At 52.4% G+C, this 26,981-nt stretch overlaps 1 protein-coding gene across 1 annotated transcript; it reads left to right on the top strand.

Moving 5' to 3' along the window:
- Window positions 1–131: 131 nt before the first annotated feature.
- Window positions 132–26,228, top strand: DHRS11 (dehydrogenase/reductase 11). Its single transcript, XM_083806851.1, has 7 exons — window positions 132–369; window positions 13,129–13,338; window positions 19,686–19,780; window positions 20,311–20,440; window positions 21,125–21,217; window positions 22,052–22,117; window positions 23,143–26,228. Exons 1-7 carry the CDS (start codon window positions 238–240, stop codon window positions 23,182–23,184), a joined length of 768 nt encoding a protein of 255 aa, XP_083662977.1. The 5' UTR covers window positions 132–237; the 3' UTR covers window positions 23,185–26,228.
- The last annotated feature ends 753 nt before the right edge of the window (window positions 26,229–26,981 follow it).

Below are 26,981 nucleotides of genomic sequence, written 5' to 3'. Positions count from 1 at the left end.
AAATTCGGTAAATAACCCCCCTACCACCCCTCGGGTCCACGGAGGGGGCGTGGCCTACGGGACACGTGGGCGTGGTTTATCGGAGGTGGGCGTGGCTTACGGCAAGGGGGCGGGGCATAGAGAGGGGGCGTGGCCTGCTGTGGGGGGCGTGTCGGTGGGCGTGGCCGAGGCGCGGCGGGCGGCGCATTGTGCGCGGCGGCGGGGCCGGGCCGGGCCGGGCCGTGCCGGGCCGTGGCCATGGAGCGCTGGGCCGGGCGCGTGGCGCTGGTCACCGGCGCCTCGGTGGGCATCGGCGCGGCCGTGGCGCGGGCGCTGGTGCAGCACGGCATGAAGGTGGTGGGCTGCGCCCGCAGCGTCGACAAGATCGAGGTACCGGCACCGGGGGGCGGCGGCACCGGGCACCGGGATTGTGGGGGGGGGGGGGGGGGGGGGGGGGGGGGGGGGGGGGGGGGGGGTCCCCACGAGCCTCCCCCGGGGGTTTCTCGGTCGCGGGAGGCCTCCTGTTTAACCCCCCCCCCGGCTCCGTGCCGGGCACCGCCTAGCGCAGGGCCCACGGGGGGCGGCTGCCCCGCGAGGCCTCGCCGCCGGGGGGCGTGGGGAAGGGCTGGGGGCGGCGGGCGAAGGGGGTCCCCCGGGGGGCGGCTCCTGCCCAATGCAGGTCGTGGGGCTGGGGGGGGTTATTCGGCCGTCCTCGTGGTGCGGGGCTGCCCCGGGTTTTGTTCCCGGAGCCGGGGCTCCGAGGAGCGGGGGGTGACCTGCCCGCTGCTGGGGGCTCCCACCTGCCTTCGGCCCCAACGCCGGCGGCCCGGAGGTCCAGCGCCTGTGGGTCAATGCCAAAATGAGATTGCAGTCCCTGGCGTGGTTTTTATTCCTTCAGCAAACGTCCCCAGAACTAAGTCTAAGACCTCGCCGCGTTGGCTTAGGCATAAAGGTGCAGAAAAGCAACAGCTTTTGTGGTGGCGTCCTCTGCTTGCCTTCGGCTGCGCTTCCCCACGGCCCAGCGAAACCTCGCTTCTCTTTTAACGAGGCTGAGATTTTCACAGGGCTGAGATTTTCCTCATCCGACGCCGGGGGTGCGGACTTGTCGAGCAGCACCTCCCGTTCCCGTGGAGTACCGGGCTGGTGGCACTGCAGCGAGCCGGTGCCGCTGCGCCCTTGGGCACCAGCATCTGGGGCTTCCCTTCCCCAGCAGGTGCTTGCACAAGTGGGCAGTGAGGCGAGCAAGCCTGGGCTCCTTTTTTTGTTTGTTTTCCTACTTTATGTGGTGTAGGAAAGTGCTGAGTTTTGTTTCGTTTTTATTTTTCCTTTCGCTTGTTTGCGTTACGTGGGAAACTCAGATCTTGACTAGCGTGGAGCTGGATGAGACCATGAGAGCGAAAGCTGAGCCTCTGCGGGAGGAGAAAAGCCGGAGTCAGCACAAAGCCACGCAGCCTGCCCGGCTGCTCGGAGCCTGCTGACAGCGCGGGCGATCTTTACGAACGTCCCCTGCTTTTATTCCCTTAGCAAGTGCGATAAGGACTCAGGGCACTGCTCACCACACCACCAATAAATTGTGCAAAAACTCCCGGGAACAAAGTTGGCGTTGGTGCTGCTGAGAAGCGGGGTTAAAAAAAGGAAAGCTCGGAAGAAACAAAACTTTTTCCCATTCTTCACCATCAGTCAGAAAGATGCCACTTGCAGGGGGCAGAAAACCGGCCAGTATAACTGATTTAACTGGTCTTTGGGGCTTGCTTCTATTTGGGCTTTCGCAGCGCCTTGGTGCTGTGCCTTACAGAGCTCCTGCCCTTTCGTACCCTGCTGTGTGGAGGCTGCTGTAGCCTCGCGGAGGCTGGTGAAGGATTCGCCATTCATCCCATTCTTCTCTCACAAGCCGTTTGCAGCGTCTCCCTGCTCCCAGGACCCCGTTAATCTCTTCCATGGGGCTGCTCTGGGCAGCCCTGGCCTCCCTCCTGCTCTGTGTGCGGGGAGGCTGAGGGCCCGGCCTCCACCGGGCAACTGCACCGCGTGTCTCTTCTCTACTGCCTTCGTTTCCCAGCCCGGTTAGGGCATTCCAATCTAAGGGGAACATTTCAAGAGATCCCAAAAAATTTGATGATGAAAATTGATGAAATTTGCTTTTTCATTCTATACTACAGCCATGTTCTGAAAACCTTTCTTTCTGAAACTTTCCTGGCAAAAAATATGATATATATTTAAGAAAAAGGGGGCTCTTCTAAAGGCCTTGCCTCTGTATTTGGGTCCGCACACAACACGGCCGTGTAGCAGGCGATCCGTCCGGGTTGCTGCGGTATGTGGCCGTACCGAGCGCTGCTGACTGCTCGCTATCTCCGCGGCTCTTGTTACTGTCATCCTTCAGAAACTTGAGTTAAACAATGCCGCTAATGTTTGTCCCTGCTTGGTTCTTTCTCCCAGGCTCTCTGAGGACCAAATTGTGTTTGCAGCACACAGTCGTTTGTTTTGGTAGGTGTCTGGACTGTGTTTTGCTCTGTTGCTATTCTGGTTTTATTTATTGTGAAGCATGTTTCCTTAAAGAGGAAGAAAGTCCCAGAGATGCTGCTCGCCCGGGGAAGGGAAGGTGGTGGAGCTCGGGGTGGCTCAAGGTCGCTCTGGGAACGGGTCCATCCCTCGGACTGGTGCCTGTGCCGGGGCAGAGGCTGCCTGCTGCGTCCTGCCGGGCCTTTGGGGCAGGCTTCCTCACGGTAACCGAGCTTTCCTCCATGAGCTTCAGCTTTTCTTTTTTCCTTTTTTCCTCAAAGATATTCAGGCCGCAGACTGTTGAGCCCACGCTGGGACTTGGGACTTTGGACGTGGCTGTAGGCAGCCGTCCTGACGGGGCACTGTGCCCCGGGAAGGTTCAGGCTGCCGGCCTGTCGTTGGGGTGGTCAGCTGTCCTATAACCAGCTCTACCCCCAAAATGCCCGTCTGCCTCCTCTGCCGTCTGATTTTCTGAGGCCTTGCTCAGGTAGAGAGGGGATGGGGACAAAGGAGAGGTTGAAGCATCTTGGCAGTGGCTGCTGCAGGGCAAATCTTTTTGCTCTATTAAAATCGAATAATTCGCTAAATACCACTGTGAATGGTGATGTGCAGAGGAGTGAACCCAAAAAACAAATCAAGGCATCTAGAGATGGAAATAGGGCAAACAGCACAGTATAAAAACAGTGTTACGGTGCTCGCTTTGTAGCACGGAGCCTATGTTTTCGTTAAGGTTAGGCACTGGAGTCATCCATTTTAAGGCAAGGTAGCTGGAACCACTCTGTGGTGGTTTTATAACCTACTGTAAACGACCGAAAGAGTACGTTGTCTTGTGAGGAGTTTAACTCGGGCAATAAATACTATGTCAAGATTTCTTAATCTCTTGGAAAATCAGATAAGGGCTGGAGGCACGATAACGAGGGAATTGCAAAGTTGTGGTTTTGGTGTTGAGCCTGTGTCATGAGCCCAGGGCTCTTCTGAAATAAAAATGGTAACGGCTCACAAAAGCTGCAGGATTTTCTCCCTTTCCCTCCCCACGTGTGATGGCTGAGCTGGAGCTCCAGCCGACTGCGGTGCTGCGCCGTGTCCTCTCCCCTCAGAGCTGGCTCTGACTTTTCTTCTGTCACATCGTCGTAGGTGCAGGCATGGCAAAAGCTCGCCCCGGCAGCCAGGTGTCCCCTCTGCGGTCGCGTCCGGCTGTGCCCGAGCGTTTACGGCCCGGTGCTGACCCTCCTGCAGCCTGGCTCGCGGCGCTCCCCGAGCGGGTCCCCCCCAGCAGCGCGTTGTGCCCGGCTCCTTGTGCCCTCCTGGGCTGCTCGGGGGGCTGCCCAGCGGTGCCTCGTGTGCTGTAGTCAGACGTAGAGGAACCAAGTATAATTAAAATGGCTTTATTTTACTCTTGCGTGCCAGAAGATAATTTGGGTTGAAAGCTTGCTCTAAGTGAGAAGCCCGGAGGTGCCAGCAGCTGTCGAATACGTTTTGGCATCTGCCCTTCCCGAGTGTTTTCTTCTCTTTGGGTATCCGTGTGTGTTTCAAGTCAGGAGTGAGCTTCAGTGAATTAGCAAAGAGGGTTTTTTGTAGTCTACAAGGCCAAGCTCTGGTGGCAGCCGCCCCCCACCCAACAATCACCTTCACGGGTCCCTGTCACCGGTCCCTTGGGCTCGAGCGTGCAGGAGGCTCGCTGGGCTTCAGTTTTCAGTTAAGTTTTAGAAGTTTTAGTTTGCTGTCTTCTTCACCTGGGTGGGGGAAGCTCACGAGGAGCTTCGGACACACTCCGTCGCTTCTGGAGCTCAGGAAGGTTCGAGGTGTCCCTGCCAGGAGAGCTTGTGGCGGCAGGCAGGAAGGAGCGGTGCCACAGGAAGGAAACCCCGCGTGCCGTCGGGCCGCGTGCCGCTCTGTGGCCTCGTTTTTCCGAGGAAATCCCCTCGGGTGCCGCCTTACGTCCTTGCTGTGAGGGGTCTCCCAGCCTCCAAGGGTTTGTTGTCGGTGGGTGGGAGGGGGCTTTGTGCGAGGAGAGGTGTTTCTAAACCAGCGTGCTGTTCCCAAAGAGTTTGCAGACAACGCCTGGTGACGCGCTCCTCGTGGAAAACCCAGGCTTTGACGATCCCTCTGGTTACAGGACGTCGCGTTGTGTTTCTGCCTGCGTGAGTTGCACCAGCTGGATTTTAATAGTAAAATTTAATTTCATGCATTTATACGCTTGTAGAAAAGGGCAAAAGCGCTGGCAGGAGCTCTCCCTCTGGCCCCATTATCAGAGCACCATATATTTTTTTTTTAATTTAATTTTTTCCTTTTTAATAGTTTATAGTTTCAGTGGGGGAACCCTGCTCCCCGGCATTACCTGGCTCTTCCCTCCCGTCTCCTGCCCTCGGAGAGCAGGGGAGATGAAGGCTCCTCAAGCAAAGACCTGTTTCGGAGAGCCTTGGAGAGATTTATTAATGGGCATTGGGTATTTTTTTGTTGTTGTTGGGGTGAGGAGGAGATACAGCTGTGCAGGAAGCAATAAATGTTGCTTAAATTACAAGGTTTAACTGATTAATTCTAATGCATTTGTGACAGTTATCGATCAAAGGTAGCGTTTATAACCAGGGACTGCCTCGTCAAGGTTAGGTCTTGCTCAAGAAATAGCCCCTGATAAGCTGAGCCATCGATTGCGCATTCGTGCAGTCCGGCCTCCGAAGGGATCGCTGCTCTTCTTGGAGCAGAGCTGGGGCCCTGTGGGACGGGGAGGCGCAGCCGCGCGTCCCAAACCTCCTCGGGGACCTTCTTGTCTTCCCTGGGGCCTTGCTGAACCCGCCTCGGACGGAGAGGGAGAGGTTCGCTCCGGCGGCGTGCCTGCCTCAGTCACCGTCATGGCACGCCGCTTGCGAGGCTGCTGGGCTGCGAAGGAGCCCTATTAATTATTTTTAAGGCAGCAGGAGCAGTTCCAGGCGGGATAATCCCAAGGCACAGCCTACTTGTAAACGTATGACCTTCAGGATTTCCTTGGCCTCTGGAAGGCCTTGTTTTCGTGATGCCGGGTACTCAAGGCCTCCGAGGTACTTTTATTGCCACTTGTCCCTGACCGGACCCTTTCCTGATAAATATGAAAGAGATGCCATAATTGCTGCCCTGCGCAGCGGGAACAAACGCTTGGCTGTCCCGGTGGCTTTCCTCATCCTTGAGGCTGAGGTGTGGGGGGGAAGGGTTGCTTTAGGCCTGCTTCTGTTCGTCCTCCTTCCCCCAGGTGTGCTTCAGAAGGGCCTTGTTGTGTAAAATGGGATCAGGGTGGCTGCAGAAGCGCGTGGGACCTGCGTTTCGCCTCCTCTAGCCAGACTTTTCTCTCCATTTACACTCGTGCAAATCAGCCGTGGCTCTGCTGGGGCTGGCGGCTTAGCTGGGGATTAGCGCTGCCGTGGATGCGTCCGGCGGCCGGCGTCACGTCAGTGCCCACGCGGGCGCTCCGTCACGGCGCCCACGGTCGGGGCTGTGCCGTAGGCGTTGCTCTCACCGGGCACGGCTGCGCCACGGCGCGCCCAAGCCTCTGGGCCGTAAATCTGGAGTGCTTTAAAATTCAGGACCTGTCACCCGAATTCTGCTACCGGGGGGATATTGGCGAGCCTGCGAGGGAAGGCCTGCTGCTTTGTGTTAATCTTTCTTTTCAGAAGAGGATTCGTTTGGGATTACATGGGCGCGGAGCAGGAGCCGATGAGACAGATAAAGGCGCGGGCTCGCGGCTCTTTCCCTGCCCTCGCAGCGGCAGCGCTCGGTGTTTGCTGCCATGTGGCTGGCGCCGGGGGAGAGTGTGGGAAAACCTCCAGCCCTGCCCGTCTGGGAGCTCTGAAGAAGAAATCGGGTCTGCGCCGTGGGGTGCTGAGGGGGAAGGCTGATCTCGTGACCCGGCAGCGGGGCCGTGCCGCTGGCACGTCGCTTCCCGGGCAGTGCCGGCTGTTTGCCAGCCCCGCTGCCAGCCACCCCTTGTGTGCTTGGGCTGGGCTGTGGGATGTTCACTGGCCATTTTCCTCGCAAAGGAGTGAGGGATGCTCAGGTTTTCCTGGTCTGGTTCCCTGCATGAGGAGCTTGGAGCTCACCTGTGGGGTGTCTGGTGCCACTTGTGCACCCAACAGGCAGGGTCATGGGGCTGGGAACGGGGAAAGCCCCCAGGTGAGCTGGGGACGGATCCCTGCTGTCCTTGTGAGTGCTCCCATGTCTTACACACAAAGCACAGTGATGTATTTGGTTGCATCAGGCGCTATTTGGGGTGGGTACGTGGTGATGGCTTCCACGGACCTCGATCACGCCTGAGATGTTCAGGGTATCACTCGATATATAAACCTCTGCTGCAAGATTCGGTGCAGTTCGATTTAATTAAAACCCAAACCCGACTCCCTAAGCGTAGTGGAGGTGTGATGGCTTGCACTGGAGGAGGCACGGAGGCACGTGCCGCTGTCTGCCGGTCTCGCGGCCGTGCGTGCGTGCAGGTTGCCTTGGAAATAAGTGCTCCACTGGCGGCGATGCAGGCGGTGCTGTCAGGCTGGCGGTGCGGGGGCCTGGGGTGCCCGGGGGCAGCGCAGCCGTGTCCCCCCTGTCCCCGCAGCCCTCCGGGCCGAGCAGCCAGGGCCTGGCAGTGTGACATGGGTGGCTGCAGTGCAGCAGCATCAACCTTGGGGAGCTCCCTGGGGAAGGAGGGCGCCCACGTTCTCAGCCGCGTGGGAACGCACTTCACACATCTGGGAGCTGAAAGGCGGGCAGGCACCTATGGTGCTTGTTTTGGGATCATTATACCTTGGAATAAGCAAGAAATATTGCTCTAATGAGTTGTTGTCGTGGAATCAGTGCCTTTCCTCCTCCCCCGCTCCAGCCCTCAGCAGCGTGATCTCAGCAAGCCCCCAAAAGCCGTGCCCTCGGTCTCGACGTGAGGAGCAGTTGTTGGAGTGCCTTAAGGTAGCGGGGGCGCTCAGGGCAGCGTGAATGGAGCGATGTGGCTTGCGTGTATCACACTAGAAATTTAAAATTAAGTGAGCTAGAAAAAACATCTTGAATGTTTAACTACTGAAAAGTGCAGGGAGCAGAGAGGGCTCGGAAAGAAAGCAGTGAGACTCTTGAGCGCTCTGGGAGGACGGTTACAGCGCCGTGAAGACGTGGCTGTGCAACCAGGCATGCGTTTACCAGGGAGCCTGGCTTAAATTCCTGGGATAAAACCAGCTGAATGACTTCTTGGGCCATGCTCCCCACGTGAGCTGATGCCGGCACCTTTGGAGTCTGCGGGGAAGGCTGGTTGCGCAGGTGAAGGGCAGGCACCACGCTGATTTTCGGGGCCCAGCTGCAGAGCCTGGGTGGCAGCCGGTGTGAGATGGAGCTGTGGTGGCAACGCCGAGGTGCGACGTCGCTGTCGGGCACGGTAGGCAGTCAGTGCTTCAGATGCACTTCAGGTAAATGCTCTGAAAATGGGGGTGATGCTTCCTCCTTCCTACTAGGTTCTCACATTGGTGCCCCCAGCTGAGTACTGCGCTTTGCTTTTCCATTTAAACCTTATTTTCCACGCTCTCCTCTCCCCACCGTTGGGCCTTGTTTTGGAGCAGAAAAGGATCTGAGCTGAGGGGCAGCGATTTGCGAACAGTGAGTAAAAGCATTGATTTAAAGCTCACGAGAGGGAAGGAGAATCACTTTACCATTTTATTCATTTGGAAACTCCTTTCAGACTCCTGTGGAGGCCCTGTCTGGGGACCTGAAGCCACACAAAAGGAGCTCGAAGAAATCCGAAGCAATAATCATATGCAAGCAAAAAGCCCCAGGTGCCTGGCTGCTCTCGGAAGGGGCTCGCTGTGATTATCTCCATTTCACAGACAAGGAAACTGAGCTCTGAATCTTGCCCACGGTCTCTGAACACGCTGTGGAAGCTGCTAGAACGAACCCCAGCCTAGTGCTGTGTTCACTGTGTATCTCTTCCTCTGTGCTGTTGCACTGGTATTAAAACTTAATTAAAAGAAGCTTCAAACTTGCCAATCAGTAAAGTGAAAGGATCGGTAAGCCCCCAGTTTTCTTTCACAGCTGTGATGCTGTTTGTCAGGCTTTTTTTCTTCCTTCGTTTCCTTCGGACAACGAAAGTAACTGGGGTGACTTTAGTTCCTTTCCAGTTGGTTTCTGGGTGCAGCGATGTATTTAAGCGTAAGCTAAGTCAGTGGGATGCAAGTACCTGTGATGAATGGCAGGTCAGATTAAAAATTACCTAATGGCTTCTGCTGGCTTTAATCTTTCCTTACTAAATGTGTCCAAAGTTAATAGGATGGTTGGCCAAATAAAGCCCTACGTGACTCTTTTCTTTTTTTCCTCCCCTTAAGAGTCCCCTTAAATGTTGATATCAATTAGTTTTGTAAAACCGCTTTACCAGGGCTGAATCTACATGCGTGGTGCTGTGCCCTTTGCGAGTGTCTCGTGCACAAGGAGCATTAACCCTTCCTTGGGAGCGTGGACTTATTCTCAACATTTGGAAAACATCCCATAAACATGAGGCATCCCTTCAGGCCTTTAAAATCAGACAACTAAATAATACATGGTAAACATAACGATCGAGTATTCTTCCTTGTCTCACCTCTATGTAGGTGTTTGGTGGTTTTTTCCCCATTTGCTCATTTGTTCACTGAACACTGCTGTAAACTGAGATAAATCGCAGCGGTGTCAATGGAAAAATTGGTGTTTGGGCAAGGGGCACCTCCTGGGCTGTGCGTCCGGTGCGTGCCTTGCTGTCTCGGCTCGCTGTTTCTCGCTGGCAAGTTTGGCTGCCTGTAGTGGAAAGCTGCCCTTCCCTGGGTGCCACGGAGCTGTGCTCATCCAGGGCAGCGCACCAGGGGGAAGGGGTTGTGTCCATGGCAATACGTGGCTCTAGGTTAAACGTTTTAACCTACAGCGTAATTATTTTTTCCTTACGTTGTATTCTCCTGGCTTAACCTGGTAGCTCTGGGCAGCTGGCTGCCCGTTTGCAAGCATCCCGTGATAACGGTGAGGTACAGAGCTGCTTGGGTCTCGTTTCACACCTTCATCTCCAGCGGCCGGAGGTGCACCTGCTCTCGTCTCTGTTGGTGCAATACGTGCTCACTCGAGTTGCTCATGAAACCTGGAAAAGCAGCTTTTTGCTTTGTTTTTTCTCCTCGAGCATCTGGTTTCCTGTAAGGGGAACGAACATTAACTGAGGGACTTAACTGATGCTCTGGAAAAATATTGCAAGCTCCCTAATTCAGAGAGTTACTTTACATAAGCCTCCTTTTGCAAACTTGCCCGCAGCTGATGTTTCTTTGAAGAGCCTGCGACGACTCTGGCTTTATCTAGAGATGTGTGCAGCACGTTCAGCTCAGCCTGGGTGTCAGCGGTGTTCGGCGCTTCGTTTTCAAAGAGAATTTGTTAGCACAAGGGTAGCCTGAGATGAAAGGATCCGTGCTGCTTCCCGGTTGAGGCGGTGAGAAACCAGACAGGAAAAGCAGGATCTCGGGAGGTATTTGTGGGTGCATTTCTCTGGTCAGCTGTGGCAGAGGAGCCCGTCTCTGAGCAAGACAGAGCTTGCTCTTGGTGCATCTAGGCCGTAAGCTAAGGAGAGCGGGTGGGCAGCTCCACCACGATGGCCGCTGCTGGCCAGAGCACCCCTCGTGTCAGTGCCCCCCTTGTCCTGTGTGTCAGCCCATGGCGTTTGGAGCCACCCGTCTCCATCGAGGAGCTGGACTGCACAGACGGAGCCGTGTCAAATGGTGGAAAGTGGGAGCTGAACGTGGGAACGGATGTGAAGTGTCCTGTCCGTGCCCATGGGCCCTTCTTCCTTCCAGCCATCTCCCCACCCGGCTCACGTCCTCTTGGGAGATTCACCCGAATCCCTTGTGGCGTACCAAGAAGATTTTCACGAGTGCCAGACCTGAGCCACGGTGCTCCACGAGCACATACCGGCGGGATGGCTCTCCGTGGGGTGCTCCAGTTTGGGCAGCCCTGAAGCCGTCACCTCCGTGCCAGGTTATGAAGAACAGGGCTGAGGGCAGCCTTGCCCGATTTCCTGCCCGTGTCTTTGCGGGAGCATCCATCCCCGGGGCGGTTCAGCATCTTCCCGCAGCCCTTCGTACCGCTTTTAATTTCCTAAATGCCGCTCTTGCGGATTTCTCCCAAACCGTTTCCTCAAACGTGTGCTTTGATCTTTTAAAAAGCAGGTATCTTTCAAACATTATCGGCACGTGGTCAACAGGATTGCACGTACCGCACAGTGAAACCGCCCCCGGGAGGGCGCAGAGAGGCGCGATTCGGTCCCGGGGGCGCCTTTGTTCTCCGTCGGGCAGAAATATTGCCTCGCTCAGCCCCAGCGGAGCCCTCTGGAGAGCACGGTGCTGTGGGGATGTATTGATCTCGGCGCTCAGCTAGCACGTCTCCCCGCTTGGTGCTGTGACAGCGATAACAATTCCCGTGTCGCTGCAATGCCTTCGGTGCCCAGAAAGGAGAGCAGCTGCTGGGCCAGGCCTTCAGGCTCGGGCTGCTCTCGGTTTGTGGTCCGGGACCCGTGGAGACCTGGGGTCTGCTGCCGAGAGCCCCGGGAGGCGAACCCGAGGAGCTTAACTTGCTGTTCAGGGCCGTGCACCGCCTCTGCTGTGGTCTTAGGGTGAAAATCCCATACTGAACAGAGCTGCTTGCCTCAGAGCAACGAGAGTGAACGCGCTGTGGGCACTGAGGGGGGATTTGGAGGTCCTGGCTTGTGTGTTCCTGTCCCAGGGTGCTCGGCCCTGCTGCGTGTACGGCTTGGGGAGGAGACGGTTGGACACCAAAAAAAGCCCAAAAGTAAGGGCTGGGACCAGGAACGCATCTTATGATTTAGATTTGAGAGTCAGTTCACGTCTTCAGGTGTTTTTTCCCCTTTTGGGACTTGGTGGCATCCGACCAAGTCGCCAGCTGGGGCTGGGTCTACTGCCCCTGCGGCAGCTGCTGAAAGGGACGGGGCGCAGCTCTCCCCAGGAGGCAGACGCCTTCGCTGCGCTCCTCTGTCCCTCTTGCTTTCGTGGGCGAGCCGTGTGCGGGCTCCCGCGTGTGTCGGTGCGGATGGAGGGGCAGGTTTCGTCGTGTGCCTCCTCCAACAAAACGTGGGCATCGCTCCGCGCCTCTCCCTGCGGCGCCGGACGCCAGGAGGGGCTGGGCCGCCCGGGCAGCCGATGCCGTGCCTCGCAGCAAGCAAACGAGTCGAGCACGGGCTTCACGGTGGTTTTTTGGGTGCTCAGGGGTGCTGCAGCGGGTGCCCTGGCTCCCCCTGGCCCCATTGTGGCTGAGTTGGGCTGTGCCGTGGTGCGGATGTGATCGAGCACGGCTGGGGCCGGGCATTTGGGATCCCGTGGGTGTGCGATCGCTGCCCCGCTGCCTTTTGCTTCCAGCCAGGGCTCTCCTCCGCTGGGCCTTGCTCCTGCTTTTTGCTGCGGGTTGCAATCACCTTGGTATGCGGGGAGGAGCCGGCGAGCTGCCTCTGACAGGACGCGAGCTTTATTGCACCCGCTGAAATGTCACATTGGTGAAGCTGCTGCGGGCGATGCGGTTTGAGTGATTTGGTGGACGTTTGTAGCCAGAGCCCATCTCTCCGCAGAACCCAGACATCACGTGGCTCCTGCCTCGCGCTGGAAGCTGTCACCGTCTCTAATATGACACATCAGAGATGAGATGCTGCTTCTTATTAGCATCAGGGGGTAAAGGGCATCCTCCAGAGACTTCGGTGCGGTGGCTGCCGCATCATTAACACACACGGCCAGCAGCAGCTCTTGGCCTTTCCTTTGCTTTATGTCGTCTAGTCTGATAAAAGATCTGGAGGCTGGGAATAATTGTTGGTAATGGCTAATGAGGAACTGTAAGGCATGCGATTGCCACGTCCTTTATCCCCGCAGCAGCGTGGCAGGCTTGCAGCACGTTGGCTGCTCCCCGCCCAGTGCCACAGCAATATTTGTTTGTGTTGTGCCAGCGCCTGCTCAGCTCGACCTGTGTGGCTCAGGGTGATAGACAAGCATGAGCCTGCTCCTTCTTTAAAAGAAAAAGGTTAGAAAATTGAAGTCAGTGCAAAATTGTGTTACACAAGCAACCATTTATAGCGGATGGGGCTCTGCTGCTGAGGCATGGGTGCTACTTAAGCACGTGTTTGCACAGTCAGGGCTAGACAGTTCAAAGTCCCAACGCCAGCATGAATTCCCCGGTGATGTGGCGGAAGCTCTGCCCGGATGCCAGACTGTCCAAAGGCATCTGTCGCGGTGTGGTGTCGCCCAAAATGCCACGCACAAGCAGCCACCGGTCTTGGGCTCTCAGCCACCCCCCGCGCCTCCTGCAGCACGGTGCAGCGTGGCAGGGGAGCTGTGCCCAGCAAAGGCTGAGGGAGGGCTCGTGTCGGGCTTTGGAGCTTGCTTCGTGTCTGGCTTGCAGCCTTCAGAGGTGGCAGGGGTGAACGTGTTCTCGTTGCTCCCCTTGCACTGTTGGGCTCTTAGCGGCCGTCCCTGAGTGTGCTCGGACACGCCGCGAACACCGTGCCTCGGTGTCGTCGCAATCCTTTGGTGCTGCTCTCGTGCAATACGTGGTGGTAGTGGTACCTACAGGCAGGAACAACAAGAAGCAGCGCTGGTCTCCTGGGCCTGTCCCCGAGGAGAGAAGGCTGATGGCTCTTGTCTTCCTTTCTCTCTCCCTCAGAAATTGGCAGCTGAATGCCAGAGCGCCGGCTATCCTGGGACCCTCATCCCCTACAAGTGCGATCTCTCCAACGAAGAGGAGATCCTGTCCATGTTCTCCGCCATCAAGACGCTTCATCAGGGAGTTGACGTGTGCATCAACAACGCGGGGCTGGCTCGCCCGGAGCCCCTGCTCTCGGGGAGGACGGAGGGCTGGCGGACGATGATAGATGTGAGTAGTGCCGCGGGGAGGGCGGCAGCTGGGCTCAGGCAGCCTCTGCCTTGGCTGGGTTTCTTGAGGCTGGGCCCTCGAGTTAACAGCCACCTGCGAGAAAGATGACAAAGGGACCAGAGAAAGCTTTCCACGTTTTTATTTGTTTTTTTCAAATCAGTCTGAACTGTGGAAATCATGAGATGAGGGAGAGCTTTCCCACTGGCTTCCTATTTGTCTAAACTGCGCTCAGCTTTCCTGTGTTACATAGATTTTTATTTATTCTGGCCACCAGCACCAGTGTGCCCATCTATTTATTTTGTGTGTGGAGCTGAGGACTCACTTCCCATCTGGCTCCGACCTGGCTTTGGGTCGGCTGCTCAGGAAGTGGAAAGGCATCATGCACTGCTGAGCCTCGTGCCTTCACCCTGGAGCATGAAAACGTTCAGTACCTTCAGTAGCATTTTTTCTTTAGTTCTATGTCTTTCTGAAAGGTGATGAGCCTCACTTTTTTTTTTTCTTCCATAAAATAGGAAATTGAATACCAAACGCTGGCTTTTGCAGCTAATCCTGTTAGTTTTAGCAGTGGGTTTTAAAATGGGCAGGTTCTTTTTGGCTTAAAAAGCTGTAATGCTTTTGGCTTTGAAGCTTCATTTTCTGCCCATAATCTGGTTAGAGCTCGATGTGAAGGAGCCAATTTCATCTGCCCAACAGCGAGGCTGTGCAGATGGCTCAGGCCGGTCACAAGCAGCACTTCCCCCAGGGTGCTGCTGTCCTGAGTTGCTGCTGTGTGTCGTTTTGGGACTTGGCAACTTCTGGCACGCAGCACGGACACCCATGGCTGTGGGACCATGGAAGTTCGCCTGCCCTTGCCATGGTCCTCTCGTGCTGGCCGTGCTGCAGCTCTGGCAGGAGAGCTGCTGAAGCAGCAGCATTTCACAAAGGTGATTTTCCTCTTGTGTGCTCTATATTTTTGTGTGAAAGCACCCTCATAGGGGCAGGATTTGAACCCATGCCTTTCAGTAAACCATGGCATCTTTGTGGCACCTCCTGCAGCTGTGTGAGCTTGTCCTAGTGAAGAAAAAAATGTTTGAAAAGCTGCTACAAGTTACAGGCCTGGGGCCCGCTGCGCCTGGCAGCAGTCGGCCTGCGTCTGTAGGCCCCGTGGCGCCCGGTGGCTCCGTACGCAGCAGCGGCTCCAGGGGCTGTGCAAAGCAAGCCAGGCAGGCACGTCGAGGCCTCAGACTCCTGCTGCCAGGGTGAGAGCTGCCACATCCTGGCTAATTAAGTTCTCGTTAGGGTTTTGGCTGCTCTGCTCGCTGCTGTGACTGCAGCCAAAGCAAGCTCTGCTCGGCTTTGTCTGCCCGGCCGGGCTTTTGTGGGTTGCCCAGCCCGGGTCACGGCACCGCCGCATCTCCCTCTTCCAGTTGCCATGGAGCCTTTAAAGAAAATTAAGTGAAGTGTAGCTGAGCCCAGGCTGGTACAAAGCAGGGCATTGTCTTGCTACAAGCCTGGGCCCGTGGGTCACCTGCACCTTGTAAGCTCCTTGTCCTGGTCTCTGTCATCGTGGCTTGTGTGGGCGCCTCTGTGTGCTGCTGCCTGTCCCTCGTGCTCCTTTTTCTTTGTTCTTCTGACCTTTTGTCCTCTCTGAGGCAGCAGGCTCTAGGGGGATGTGGCTTTTACCCACTGCCTTCTCTTCTTCATGCTCTATTCCCTGGCTGCTCAGGTCTCAGTGCTCCCTTGGTCTCATCTTCCCCTGATTTTGGGGAGCAGGATTTTGAAACGGGGAACGTCTTGCATGAGACGATCTGTGTTGGTGTTTGCAGCGGCCAGAGCGGGGTTCGGGAGCCTGTGGGGTCACCCTCCTTGTTGTCGCTGCTGCACGCACGCTTTGGAGCTGCTTTGGGATGACGGATGGGGTGGGAGGAGTGGCAGGGCCGTTGATCCGCAAGGGCAGGGTTAGGAAACCAGGCTGGGGGCATGTTTTATTCCCAGAGGTGATCTGTGCTGCTGTGTGTCTGTTCTCATTTGCTTGGTAAAAATGCTCTTGCTGTTGTGGCATTGGGAACAGACTGAGACACCTAAGCCGCCTTCATATACAGGCAGATTTATTTTTTTTCCTCACCAGTTTCCCAGCAGCTGGTAGGTTTGCACTTGGATTGTGTGTAATTGTCTGAATAATGCTTGTGCTTTTAATGCAAAAGTGAAGCCCTGGGACACCCCAGAACCGAACGCGTGATGACCCACCTCAGCCTAGGCAGCCCTGCCAAGCATGGGCTTTGTTTTTCAGCCTGCTTGCAAACACTGGAAATAGCTGTGGGTTTTTCCTTTTGCTGTGAGCATCCAGTTTTGTGGCAGCAACCTCCTTGCTTGACAGTCTCGCTCCCAAGCGTGCCGGGGCTGTGGGGCAGCAGGGTCTGGGGGAGGGATCCGCACCAACAGCGCTCCCCGCTGCGCACGCCAGCCCCAGGGAAGCACTCGCCACGTCCATTTCTTCTCCATGCTCTGAAGCTCTCGGGGTCAGGACGGGGGAAGGTTGCCAGCGCCTTTCACGGGCCACTGGGCTTTGCAGAGCCGAGCGGGAGCAGGGAGGCTTCTTCCAAAGGCAGCCTGGAGAAAGGTGCCGGCGAGCAGCTTGTTTTGGGGTGCGGCTGGAGAGTTTTCAGCGTTCCACTGGGCTGCAAGACAGGAAAAGTTTCTAAACGGTCATTGATGTATTGATCTGAGAGGCATTAGGGCTTTAAATTAAAGGCATTTTTTTCTTTTTGGTAAATCGATTTTTGTTTCCATGCATTTTTTATGAGCTTTGAGGCTGGCTGTCTTTTTCCAGGCTCCTCTCTCAGTATGCCCATTCCATAAATTTTCTTGCTATACCTCAAACAGGTCAAGTCATGTTTTCATTTACTTATTCCTCCTCTTTTTTAACGTTCCAGTTCCTTATTGTCTGGTATTTGCTCTCAAGGGAGAAATCTACAGGAGCTTGTTCTCCCAGGGCTGCAGAGGTCTCCGGTTAGGAACTGCATCTCCGCTGCTTTACAGCGGTGCTGAGCCCAGTGCTGTCAGCTAGCAAATTCGGTGTGCACGAGTGAGGAAGCATTTTATCTCGGGCAGGCTGTAAGCCCTTCTTTTGGTTCACAGCTTCCCCCTCTTTTCTTTGCATTCGTTTGCAAGATTTGCTCTACGTGAGGCTGGAGCAAAGTCCTCCGGCCGCCCGCAATCCCCGCGGGAGTAGCCGGGGCCGGGTGCTGTGTACACACTGACTGCGGGCTCTGGGCTCTGAGCAGCTCCTTCATGTTTTACCTACTGACCTTTACAGCCAGGAATTCAAGCTGAACTTTCCACTTGCGCTGTTCCAGGCACAAAGGACCGCGGCACACATCCCTTTGCTCCTGTAAACACTAACTGGGTTTGATTCTTCTTGGCATTATTCTTTGACCAGTGAGGCTCTCTTCTTCTTGCTTCTGTATACCATCTGTGTATGAATATGTTTTCAGTAAACTGCATTTTTATTTGGTGATTAGGAGCAGGAATACTCATTTTGATGCCTTAAAAAAGCCTGATTCTGGGAAATGAAATGCTCAGCACTTCCAGGAACAGGATCCTTTATGTTCTTCCAACCTGGCAATTGGAACTCATTAATTACTAGAAAATGTGCCTTCATTGTTTCTGTTGCATTAGCGCACGCATGCCGCAGTCACGGACCTGCTGCTTTGCGCAGCATGCTGTGCAAACGTGGAGCACAGATGTACTGGCCATCTTTGCTAAGAGACCTTTGAACCTTTTGTTCTTAAAATAGGAACAAGTGCTGAAAAATGTCTTGCGTGGATATTTGTAGCAATGGCCTTTATATTGTTCCTAGAAGTGGTGTAGCCCTAAGTCTTGCTGTCTTTCCAGGCATGTTTTTAGGTTCCTGAGTGCCTGCTCTGTGTTTTGAAGTGGAATAGGGATCCCAAAATCCTGTGGGTGCTACTGGGAAAAGACAGTGAAGAATCCCAGTTCAGCTGCCTTCCAGCCAGTTGTTTTGCTTTACCAGGGTGTCTTATCGCACACAGGCTCTGGACTTTCCCATGTGGCTGTTGATTAGCATCTTGCTTTGCCTGTAGTTGTCAAAATGTTGTAACGCTACCCACGCAAGGAAGTATTGCTCAGCGTGAGTCACAGCGATGGAGCCCGGCTCAGTCCTGGCTTTAGGCTGATGTTACCCTCTAGTGGCCTGTGGAGCTGGGCAGCAGCTCTGCAACAAAAACGCAGTGCCTGGTGGGCTCGGTGCTTCTTGAGGCAGGGAAGAAAGCAAGATATTCCTTGTCATGAAGTTGTTTTTTGTTTTTTTTTTAACACTTAAAGTTGCCAAGATCTGTATGTGAAAGGACTGGCTCCTCACTCAGTTGGTGTATGAGATTGGAGCAGGTCACTCCCGCTTTTCTTGACTTTTACTGTGAAATCCCAACGATTTCAAGTGCTCTACCTGGTCTGGGCTTCGCTCCAGTGCTGAGGTGGTTGTGCAGTTCTGCTGACATGTCTGCTAAGTTTCTTCCTTGCACAGCCAAGGTAAATCTTCAACCTGGTGCCAGGGAATTTATCTCTCTAGTTCCAGGTACGATGGCTGAGATATCCAACAGTGACTGTGCGCTCAACCAAAGTGCACTTGGAATAGGGTGATGACTTTACTTACTGTGTTGCCTGGGTACTCTTATGATAACATCAGATAAGAATGCTGTTTATCTATGCCAAAACCCATAGGCATGGCCTCTATTAATAGGAAATAATGGCCAAGACAAAAGCAGTGACTGGGAGATCCTTCAGCTGACCCCACTCATCCTTGGAGTGTGCTGCTCAGTAATTACGTCGCTAAAACCCATCCCCTTCTGCCTTTTACTTTCTAGTCTCCAAACTGATGTTCCTCATGTGGCTGCGTGTCCGTTTGTGCTGCCAAGTTCTAGCTAGCCTACCCAACTGCTGTTTCTGAGTTTTACAGAGATGGTAGTCAGTCGTTTGCTGGCCGCATGACCTTGCTCCTGCTCCTTCTCCCACTTATAGTTGCACCTGACTTCTGATTCATCAGAAACTTAGTTCTTCCTGGATATTTAGCTCACAGTGGTGTTTTTAAACTTGTCTGGCCTGCTCACCTGGTTAAAAAGTGACATGCCTTTAGGTGGAACCTGCCAGTGTGTCTGGTGTTGAAATGGTTGCATCCTTTCTAGAGGGCTTCAGCAAATACTTTCCACCTTTCAGGTGCTCTTCCAAATCTAAAGCACTGTAAACTCAGCAGCAGTGTTCATTGCTCAAGATGACGTGCTTGTCGGTCTCGCACACGCCTGTGGGTGCTTTGTGCTGTTGTACTCCAGTTGGGGGAATTTCCACATCTCTGTCTTCCTGGAAACTTTGAATCTGCATTTTATGGCAGCAAATGCTCGAGGAATCTGTGCGTTAAAGGTGGCACCTTGCAGAGGCGATATGACTGAGTTTAACTGAACCACGGCGCGCTGGGCAGTGCTGGTCCAAAGAGCAAGTGCTTGGAAAGCTCTGGATTACGTGATAAAGGACTCGATTAATTACCTTGTCCTTCCTTCCTCGGCTTATCCAGTTAGGGCTGAGGAAGATGTCAGCTAGCAGCATGACAGATTGGTGGCTCTCATCTCTCTGGGGTTCCTTGCCCCCTCCGGCCGTCCCATGGCACGCTGTGATCTTTGGATTCATTTGTGCATGGGAAGCTCATTGCTGGCCATGTGGTCTGCAGTGCCTGTGAGTGCCTGGCTCTCTGACAGGCAGTATCTGGGGATTTCCTCGTTAACTAGCTGACCTAATTACCTGCTGCTAGTGTCCCATGGGCTCTCCAAACCCCCGTGTGCTCCGTGCTGTGCTAGACATCTTTGTTCCCTCGACAGAGTGCTGACTGTGGGGAAGTGAGTTTTGGTGTCTCTTACCTTGGACTCAGCCCTCACGCTTGCCCATAAAACAATTAAGTCCATTTATTTTTGTCAGAGGCCAAGGCCTGTCTCACAAAACCGCACCTCTGCGCCTCCCCTGCCCAAACCCCCTGTCGCTGCAGCCCTGGTCATAGCACAACGCGGGGGTGCGGTGCGTGTATGTGCATTTCCCTCTGTTGGCATTAACAGGAATTGCCACGCGTCGGGTCCTGTGAGCTGTGAGAGGGGCTTTAAACTCATGTCGGGCTCTGTGGGGAGGGCCGGGCTCCGTGGAGCACCTTGGTTCAGCAGCAGCCATCCTGCGTGTGGCCTTGTCCCAGCTCACCACCACCGGGCTGCGTGGGGACTGTGTGGGGCCCATGGCTGTGTGTGTGCAGGGAGGCTCCGAGGTGCCAGGCCGGGCTGCTGGCCTGAGTCGCCTTCCCTTCTCTCTTCCCTCAGGTCAACGTGATGGCTGTGAGCATCTGCACCCGAGAGGCCTATCAGTCCATGAAGGAGAGGAACATCGATGACGGGCATATTATTAACATTAACAGGTATGCGAAGGGGGAATGTGGGATCAGCCAGGTGGGATTTGAGCGGAGGAGCTTTCACCTTTCATGGTGGGCCAGTGGATACCCAAGAGCAGGGAGTTTCCAAGGATTGTGATCCCAGAATCCTAGAATCATTTAGATTGGAAAAGGCCTCTAAGATCATCTGGTCCAACCTTTAACCTAGCACTGCCAAGTCCACCGTTATACGATGTGATGGTTGGTTTTCCACCCCCCTTTTTTAACCTCTGCTGATTTAAATACAACGAAGACCAAACCAGGGCAATGGCAATCATTTGCTGTAAAGTTGAAGATTGAAACTCCTTCACCAGCTCCAGAAAAGAGCTGTGTCGCGAGGAGCCTCTGGAGGTGTGCATCTCCTCAGAGGGGTGTGGGAGAGGGGAATTCCTCACGTAGCCACCACGTTAACATCTCCTCCCATGTACATTATGGTGGTTCGACCATCCTGTTGGTTCCTTCTCAGGACACTGCCTGCCTCCCACATCTCAGCACTTTCCTTTCTGCTCTCTCCTCAGCATGAATGGTCACAGCGTTGTGCCACAGTCGGTGGTGCATTTTTACAGCGCCACCAAGTACGCGGTTACAGCCCTCACAGAGGGGCTGAGGCAAGAACTCAGAGAAGCAAAGACTCATATACGAGCTACAGTGAGTACTGCGGGGCTTTCTTCCTCTCTGCTGGTTTGTTTTGTGGGTGGTAGGGAGCTGGTAAGTTTTATGGGGATTTTTCCTTTGGAAAACAGATGAGGAAATGCAGAAATAGCACTCAGCACACTGTGAATGTTCCAGCCCTGTGCCACCTGTCTCTGATCACCCAGTGGGCTCCACGCCTCCGTTTCCCTGTCAGAGAAAGGCAATGGGGCAGAAGGTGCAGCAGCAATGGGCTGTGTCAGAGAATAAACTATTGGGGTGCATGAAGTGGGCAGCCGCTTGTCAGGGCAGCGTGTGGGACTCGTGACGGCGGCAGAGGGGGGCAGTCAGCTGGAGCTGTTTGCTCTCATTCAGAGCTTGCATCTCAGAAGCGATTTGTCCACAAGTTAGTTTATATTGCAGGCTTTTCCATTGTTTTCTCTGCCTCTACATCCCTTTGGGTTATGAGGAGGAAAGCATCCATCAGCAGTTTCCCAGAGGAACCTGCCACAGCAATCATTAAGGCAATGTCTGCTCTCTTAAACTATTCCCCTAGAAAAAGGGTGGGTAAGGAGCACAGTAGAAGAGGATTGGGTGTTTTGGCTTTTTTAGTGCTAAAATCTTTTCTCTCCTTTGTTTTTTTTATTCTTTCACTGAAGGGGAATTACAAATCCTATTAGGATGTGCTCTGCTCTTTTCCAGTGTATATCTCCAGGACTGGTAGAAACAGGATTTGCTTTTAAACTTCACGATAATGACCCCGAGAGAGCTGCTGCAACCTATGAGAGCATTCGGGTAGGACATGGAGAAATGAAAACAGAGGGAAGTGGCTCTGATCGTGGTTTAACAATTTCTCTCCTGGCTAATCACACAAGGATTTAGTTATGCAGAGTGTATAGTGTTTTCCAGAATAGTCAGCATCCTCAAAGTGCCAGACCTCAGATATTGCACTGATAATTGCACACTACACACATTTTCATTCAGGTTCAGTTTCTCGCTCCCTGTATTCTTTGTGGACTTCTTTATTGGAGAGAAGTTGTAGTAAGCAAATGTGCCTACACAAGGATGGGCAAGAAGAAGTGTGTGTGTGTTGTCTTGCAAGTGGCTAGCACAGGATTTCTGGTGCTTCTCTGATAATTTTTGATAAAGATGCCTGACCTGGCAGAATTACTGTGCCAATAGTTTTGCAAGATGCTTAGCCAGGCTGTGAGTCAGAGCAGCTCTTGTACTCGTCTTCATGGTGCCCCCTCTTTTCTGCCAAGGAGCTGCTCATTTGCACTTTGCCTTAGCCTAATTCTACAGAGACACCTGAAAAATGTCCTCTCAGTTCTGGAGAGAGGTATTGTCTCCATCTCTGTTTTTCTGCCCAGCACTTCAGGATCTTAGTTCTAACAGACACCTCAAAGCATTTTGCAGAAAGATTATTCACAGCAAACGGAAAGTATCAGCATCAGACACTTACTTTGTTAAATTTTTAATGGATTACTTTTTTCCTGCTCGCTTGCATCTTTTTGAAATGCCCTAGTGACACCTTTGAAACTTGTTATTGATGGTTAGGAAAGGAGCGGTCTTCTGATTAACTTCTCCTAAGGTGCCCTTTGTCTAAGAATTTCTTTCATGTCTTCCCAGTGTCTCAAAGCTGAAGATATGGCTAACGCTGTCATATATGTCCTCAGTGCCCCACCTCATGTACAGGTAAGCTGTGGTTGGCTTGGAGGACTCTGCTGCGGGTAGCTGAAGGAGGAAAGGGTAACTGCTGCCCTGACATTTGCTAATCAGTGTTGCAGCTGCGCTATCAGCTGCGTGCTTAGTGGAGCTGGGGATTAGCAGTGATCACGTTTGTTTACAGTTCCCTTATGGCAGCTTTGGGATTGTGCTGCTCAGGCTGCTCACACCTCTCTGCATCCATCAAAAGCTGCTCTGACTGCAGAGCAGGACTAAAGCAGGAGGAATGGGAGGGATATGGGCATGTCTTGCCCTTCCACACAGTGCCATCTGGGATTTGCTGGTAGTATTGCAGCTGGGTTATGTTCTGCCAGTTGCCAAATAATGCGTTGGGCTGGATCCTGCCAAGTGCTCCTCAAGGGTGGTGCAAGGTGCTCGTGCTGCCAGAGGGACTTCCCTCCAGTGAAACGAGATAATGAGCAGCTTTGAGCTGGAGCCAGGAGGATGGAGGAATGGTGTCAAAGTTTAGGATGTTGGCTGAGTCCACACGTAAGTTGCTGTCGCAAAAGCAAACTTTGATCACGGGAGGTTTAGCAAATCCCTGATGTGAACTCTGCTCCTTCAGAGCAAGGTGCAACCATCTTGACATGGGATCAGTCTGGTGGCCCAGCACCTTGGGTGTCCTGGCTCTAAAGCAAGCTGGCTTTCTTGCCTTAAGAGGATAAAATCTCCCGCTGATGCGGAGAGGTGCCTACAAGCAGTGCTTCTGCTTGATCCTCTGTAAGCAGGACCAAACTTAAGGCTTGATTACAAACTCTTATGGTTCAATGTCATCTTACACTCTTTTCTGTGCTTATCTGTGCTTTTATACCTTCTGCTAAAGAAGTCCCATTTACTTTTATTTCTTTCTAATATCTCAGACAGGCTTATTTCTAGTCACAGGAGCTTCCTCTGTGTGCAGCTTACCACTGTACTAGTAGAGCATGCAAGAACCTGGTGAAAGGTTTAAATTGGACTTCAGTGCTGCAGTAAAACCATGCCTTGGTCTCTTCCAGATTGGAGATATACAGATGAGGCCCACGGAGCAGATATCATAGCAAATGAGGAAGACTGTGAGCAGCACCGTGTATCCACTCCACTTGGAACCCTCTGGCAATGTAGGGTTTCGTCAGCTGGCTAGCAATGTTTTATTCAAGTACCAAGGATTGTGTTTGAAGAATTATTTTTCTCTCCCTCTCTCTGAGCTGGTGCTGGTGCTGAGCCAGTTTTAAATATATATATATATAGTAGTGGGTCTCTTTCACCCCCACTCCTTTCTGAAGCTGCTGAAGAGTAAAATGTATTTGAAAATAATGCAGGGAAGTGGTTTGTGGAAGATTGTCTCCAGACTGGTTTCTTCTTCTTTTTGCTTTCTTTTCAAGGTTTGTTTGATCTTATTTGGTGATGCTGTGTCTGGACATAGGGGAAGCAGCACAAGGTGTTTGCCAGCTTCCATGTGGTTAGGGTTTGAGATTTTCAGTGGATGTTATACATGAATCCATTTAATTTTGGGTTTTCTTCTTATCAGTTTGATGCTTATTTGGTAATGATGCATGTGATATTTTCTTCTTTCATATCCCAGTGCCCTAAAGCAAATATATGACCTCACCCTGCCTCCCCAGACCCTCCTTTTCCATTCATATGAATTGTGCCTGCTAAGTTTGAGGAGGTATAAATGTGTGTGCTTGATATTTCTTTCATTCTTTCTTTATAGGTAGGTAGGTAAATAGTTCGGGGAAAAGTACCTGTATTTTTGCAGGTTAGAATGATCATCTAAGTGGCATAGATACAGTAAGAGTGAGTTGTTTGGTATTTTTAATAAAAATTAAATGTGCTGTCTTGTGATCACCTCTATCCTTGGTATCATCTCCCAGCACTCTTGATGTTTTTTTGTATGTTTGATATTTGCATGCATTGACACTTTTTTGGAAATGTTGATTGGTCTTAGAAAGATGTATGGTGCTGTTTAAACGCTGATGCTGATCACTGTTGAGTTGGAAATGTTGGAATTTTGTTCATATGCAGAGATACAAACTCGGAGAGAGAGAGTGAAATGCACCGTGCTGAAGCTGTCCGAAATGAAAACATAGTAGTAGGGGCATTTGCCTACAAAGCAGAAGGTAAAAGGTCTGGTTCAGATCTTGTACTAGTTCTATGCTGGTGCAGCCCCACTGTTTTGCTCTGGGTTTACTCCGACTTGGGAGAGGAGGGAATCAGCCCCATAGCTGATACATGCAGAGCTGGAGACCACTTGAGCTGTTTTATTTACTCTTACAGTGTGGCAGAAGCACACCTGCGTGTAGTCCACCTCGATATAGAGCTATGGAGCTGTTAATGTACGTGTTGCCTTAAGATTGCAGACTTGTGCCTGCTGTGCTCTGAATTTCCCGTAGTGTTTTGGAAGGCGAACCTGTAATTTTAGGTGGAGCAGGTCTGGTCAGTTGATGTGAGCGGAGGACTGAGAACCAGAGAAACTTGGTTTGGACTGTTTTGCTTATGCCAGTGTAGCTCTGTGGGAGTTCATCTGTGTTATACCACCATAAGGGAGACCAGAATAGGGCCACTATATCAAGAATTTCAACTCCCTATGTAACCTTGGGCGAGTCACGTTACCTCTCTGCCTCAGTTTACCCATCTGCAAAATGGGGATAATAATACTTACCTACCTCACAGGGGTGTTGTGAGGACTCACAAACTGTTTTGTAAAGCACTTTGAATATGAGGAGCGCTATGTAAGTGCTGAGTGTTGATATGAAGTATTATTATTAATGAATCTTGTGATCCATAGAATTCCTTGTGCCAAAGGTGAGCAACTGTAGAAGGGTACAAGGAGAGAACCGGTAGAACATTCCTTGGTAATTGTAAAAACAAAGGCAATTTGTCCCTTTTTTTCTTCTGTTTATAAATACACGCTTGCGGTGTGTTCTATCCCTTCATCATCTGTCACCAGTTTCTCCTAGCAAGTACACATAACCTTGTCTCTGGATTTGGCCTTTTAATTTACTCTGAGCGAAATTCGTGCCCTGTGGCAAAGTCTTGCGCTGCTCTAATGCACTGACCTCCTCCACTTTGCCGAGGCAGTGGCTTTGTGTGGGTTCTTTGCACAGAGCTGGCTTTCACCCACGGCACTGAGTTAGATCACGTCCTGCAAGGAGCAGAGCCAGTCCAGGTCTGCACACAGCCAGCGATGCTCACTGCAGCGGAGAGAGCCTGTGCCAGCTGGAAAAGCTCGTCAGTCTCCGTGCCACCGTGGTGCTCAATTCAGAGGCACTTGGGTAATGAAGGTCCAAGCACAGTTGTGCTTTCTATAACACCCCTGTGACGTTCAGCTAGACGTAATACGAAAACTCCGTGTGTTTTCCGTAAGGTTTCTTTTGCAGGAGCCTGTTTGAATTCAGCACGTGCACTGTGCAGAGTGTGCCATCTCTTGAAAAGAGAAGGTGGCTGAACTGGGAGTTGAGGGCCGAAAGTCAAGAAAATCAGGAACTTGTGAAATGAGCAAGGGTGTGGGAAGCAGTAGTGAAGTGTCGGAATTGGTGGCTCTAACTGTATGCGAAGTTAAGCTGATGTTGAAATGCATAGCTGAGGCAGGGACCTGACTTACCTTTCTGCTCAGTAAATGGAGGCTTCAGAGAGAATTGCCTAAGATGTAAGGCTTTGAAAAAGGGCCGGTCTGTGCAGTCACTCCCTGCAAACACAACCTGGCTGACCTGCAGCACTAGAAGTTATTTTTTTCCCCATGAATATTTGTAACGTTTGCAAGTCTATAAAACAACCTCTCATCCTTGAAATGATATCCAGTATATATTTCCATTTCTAATGAGTTATGGGGGGGGATAATTCCTGCTGCCAGGTAACTTTCCTGCCTTTGGCTGCTTTCCCACACGAAGCACAGCCCACGGAGGGGTTTGGCAGGGGTCGCTTGGCTGCTCTGCCTCATGTAACCTGGCAGCACCTTGAGCCATCTTCCTGGGGTGAGATGGGATTGGCAACATGACTCCAAGGCATTCAAAAACCCCAAACAAGAGGGTGAACTGTGTAATTTATCGGTAGGTTTCTAATTGTGAACTGTAAAATAAAGAATAAAAAGAGGCACACTGTGGTTCTTTTGTTGTACATAGTTTTTGTGTTAAGACATAACATCCTTTTTACTGTTCACAGCTAAACCTTTCTTTTGTGAAGATTTCAAACAGAAACATGCGAATTTGGTTCTTCACAGGGGAAAATCTGTAATTGCTTTCTAGAGCAGAATAGCATCCAGTTGTCTCATGGATAACCTGTGGAGGTTGAACTAGCCCATCCATGTTCAAATGAAGCTGTACTCCACAGAGGTTTGCTGAAATCCCCAGGTAGGCTGCTAAACTATGCAAGGGATGAGCTGCTATTGCTACACAGACTTGGATATTGAACTTTTTCCATCTCCTGTGCTCGCTTTGAAGCAGGATGGATTGTTGCTGTTGTTAAATGAAGGCATTTTTTGCTTCCCAGTTCCCTTTCAGCTTGTCCAAGCGCCGAGGCACGTGCCTGTGCTCAGGTTTGCTCTCATTAAAATAAAATGTTTTTGCAAGTAGTGAATAGCTGAACTGTGGCTGCCTTGCTGGATTTGAGGCAGATGTTTTGGATACCTTGTAAACAGGTAGAGAGCATTTGTAGCATTAAAAGCGTGTTTGGTTTTTTTTTCCTAATCTTGTGTTTTCCTTGTTTGTCATATAATAAATGTCATCAGTTACGACAAAATTGCTGCATCTCTAGGAAATGTTCTCTGGCACATGGTGATCTCTGGTGACCGATCTCAGCTCTCATTTTGGGTGTGGGAAGAACGAGTGCGCTTGGCTTTGGAAGACAACAGGAAAAA

Source organism: Anser anser (assembly GCF_964211835.1).
Source record: "Anser anser genome assembly, chromosome: 20".
NCBI classification, from domain to species: domain Eukaryota; kingdom Metazoa; phylum Chordata; class Aves; order Anseriformes; family Anatidae; genus Anser; species Anser anser.
The sequence above is the reverse complement of the archived record's forward strand: the minus strand, read 5'-3'. Positions and strand labels throughout refer to the sequence as shown.

Excerpts from the sequence above, each read along its gene's own strand:
- DHRS11 (XM_083806851.1), top strand. The coding sequence starts at position 238 with ATGGAGCGCTGGGCCGGGCGCGTGGCGCTGGTCACCGGCGCCTCGGTG. Across the intron at positions 21,218-22,051 it reads CAACCTATGAGAGCATTCGG|TGTCTCAAAGCTGAAGATAT; the intron begins GTAGGACATGGA and ends ATGTCTTCCCAG. Across the intron at positions 22,118-23,142 it reads GTGCCCCACCTCATGTACAG|ATTGGAGATATACAGATGAG; the intron begins GTAAGCTGTGGT and ends GGTCTCTTCCAG.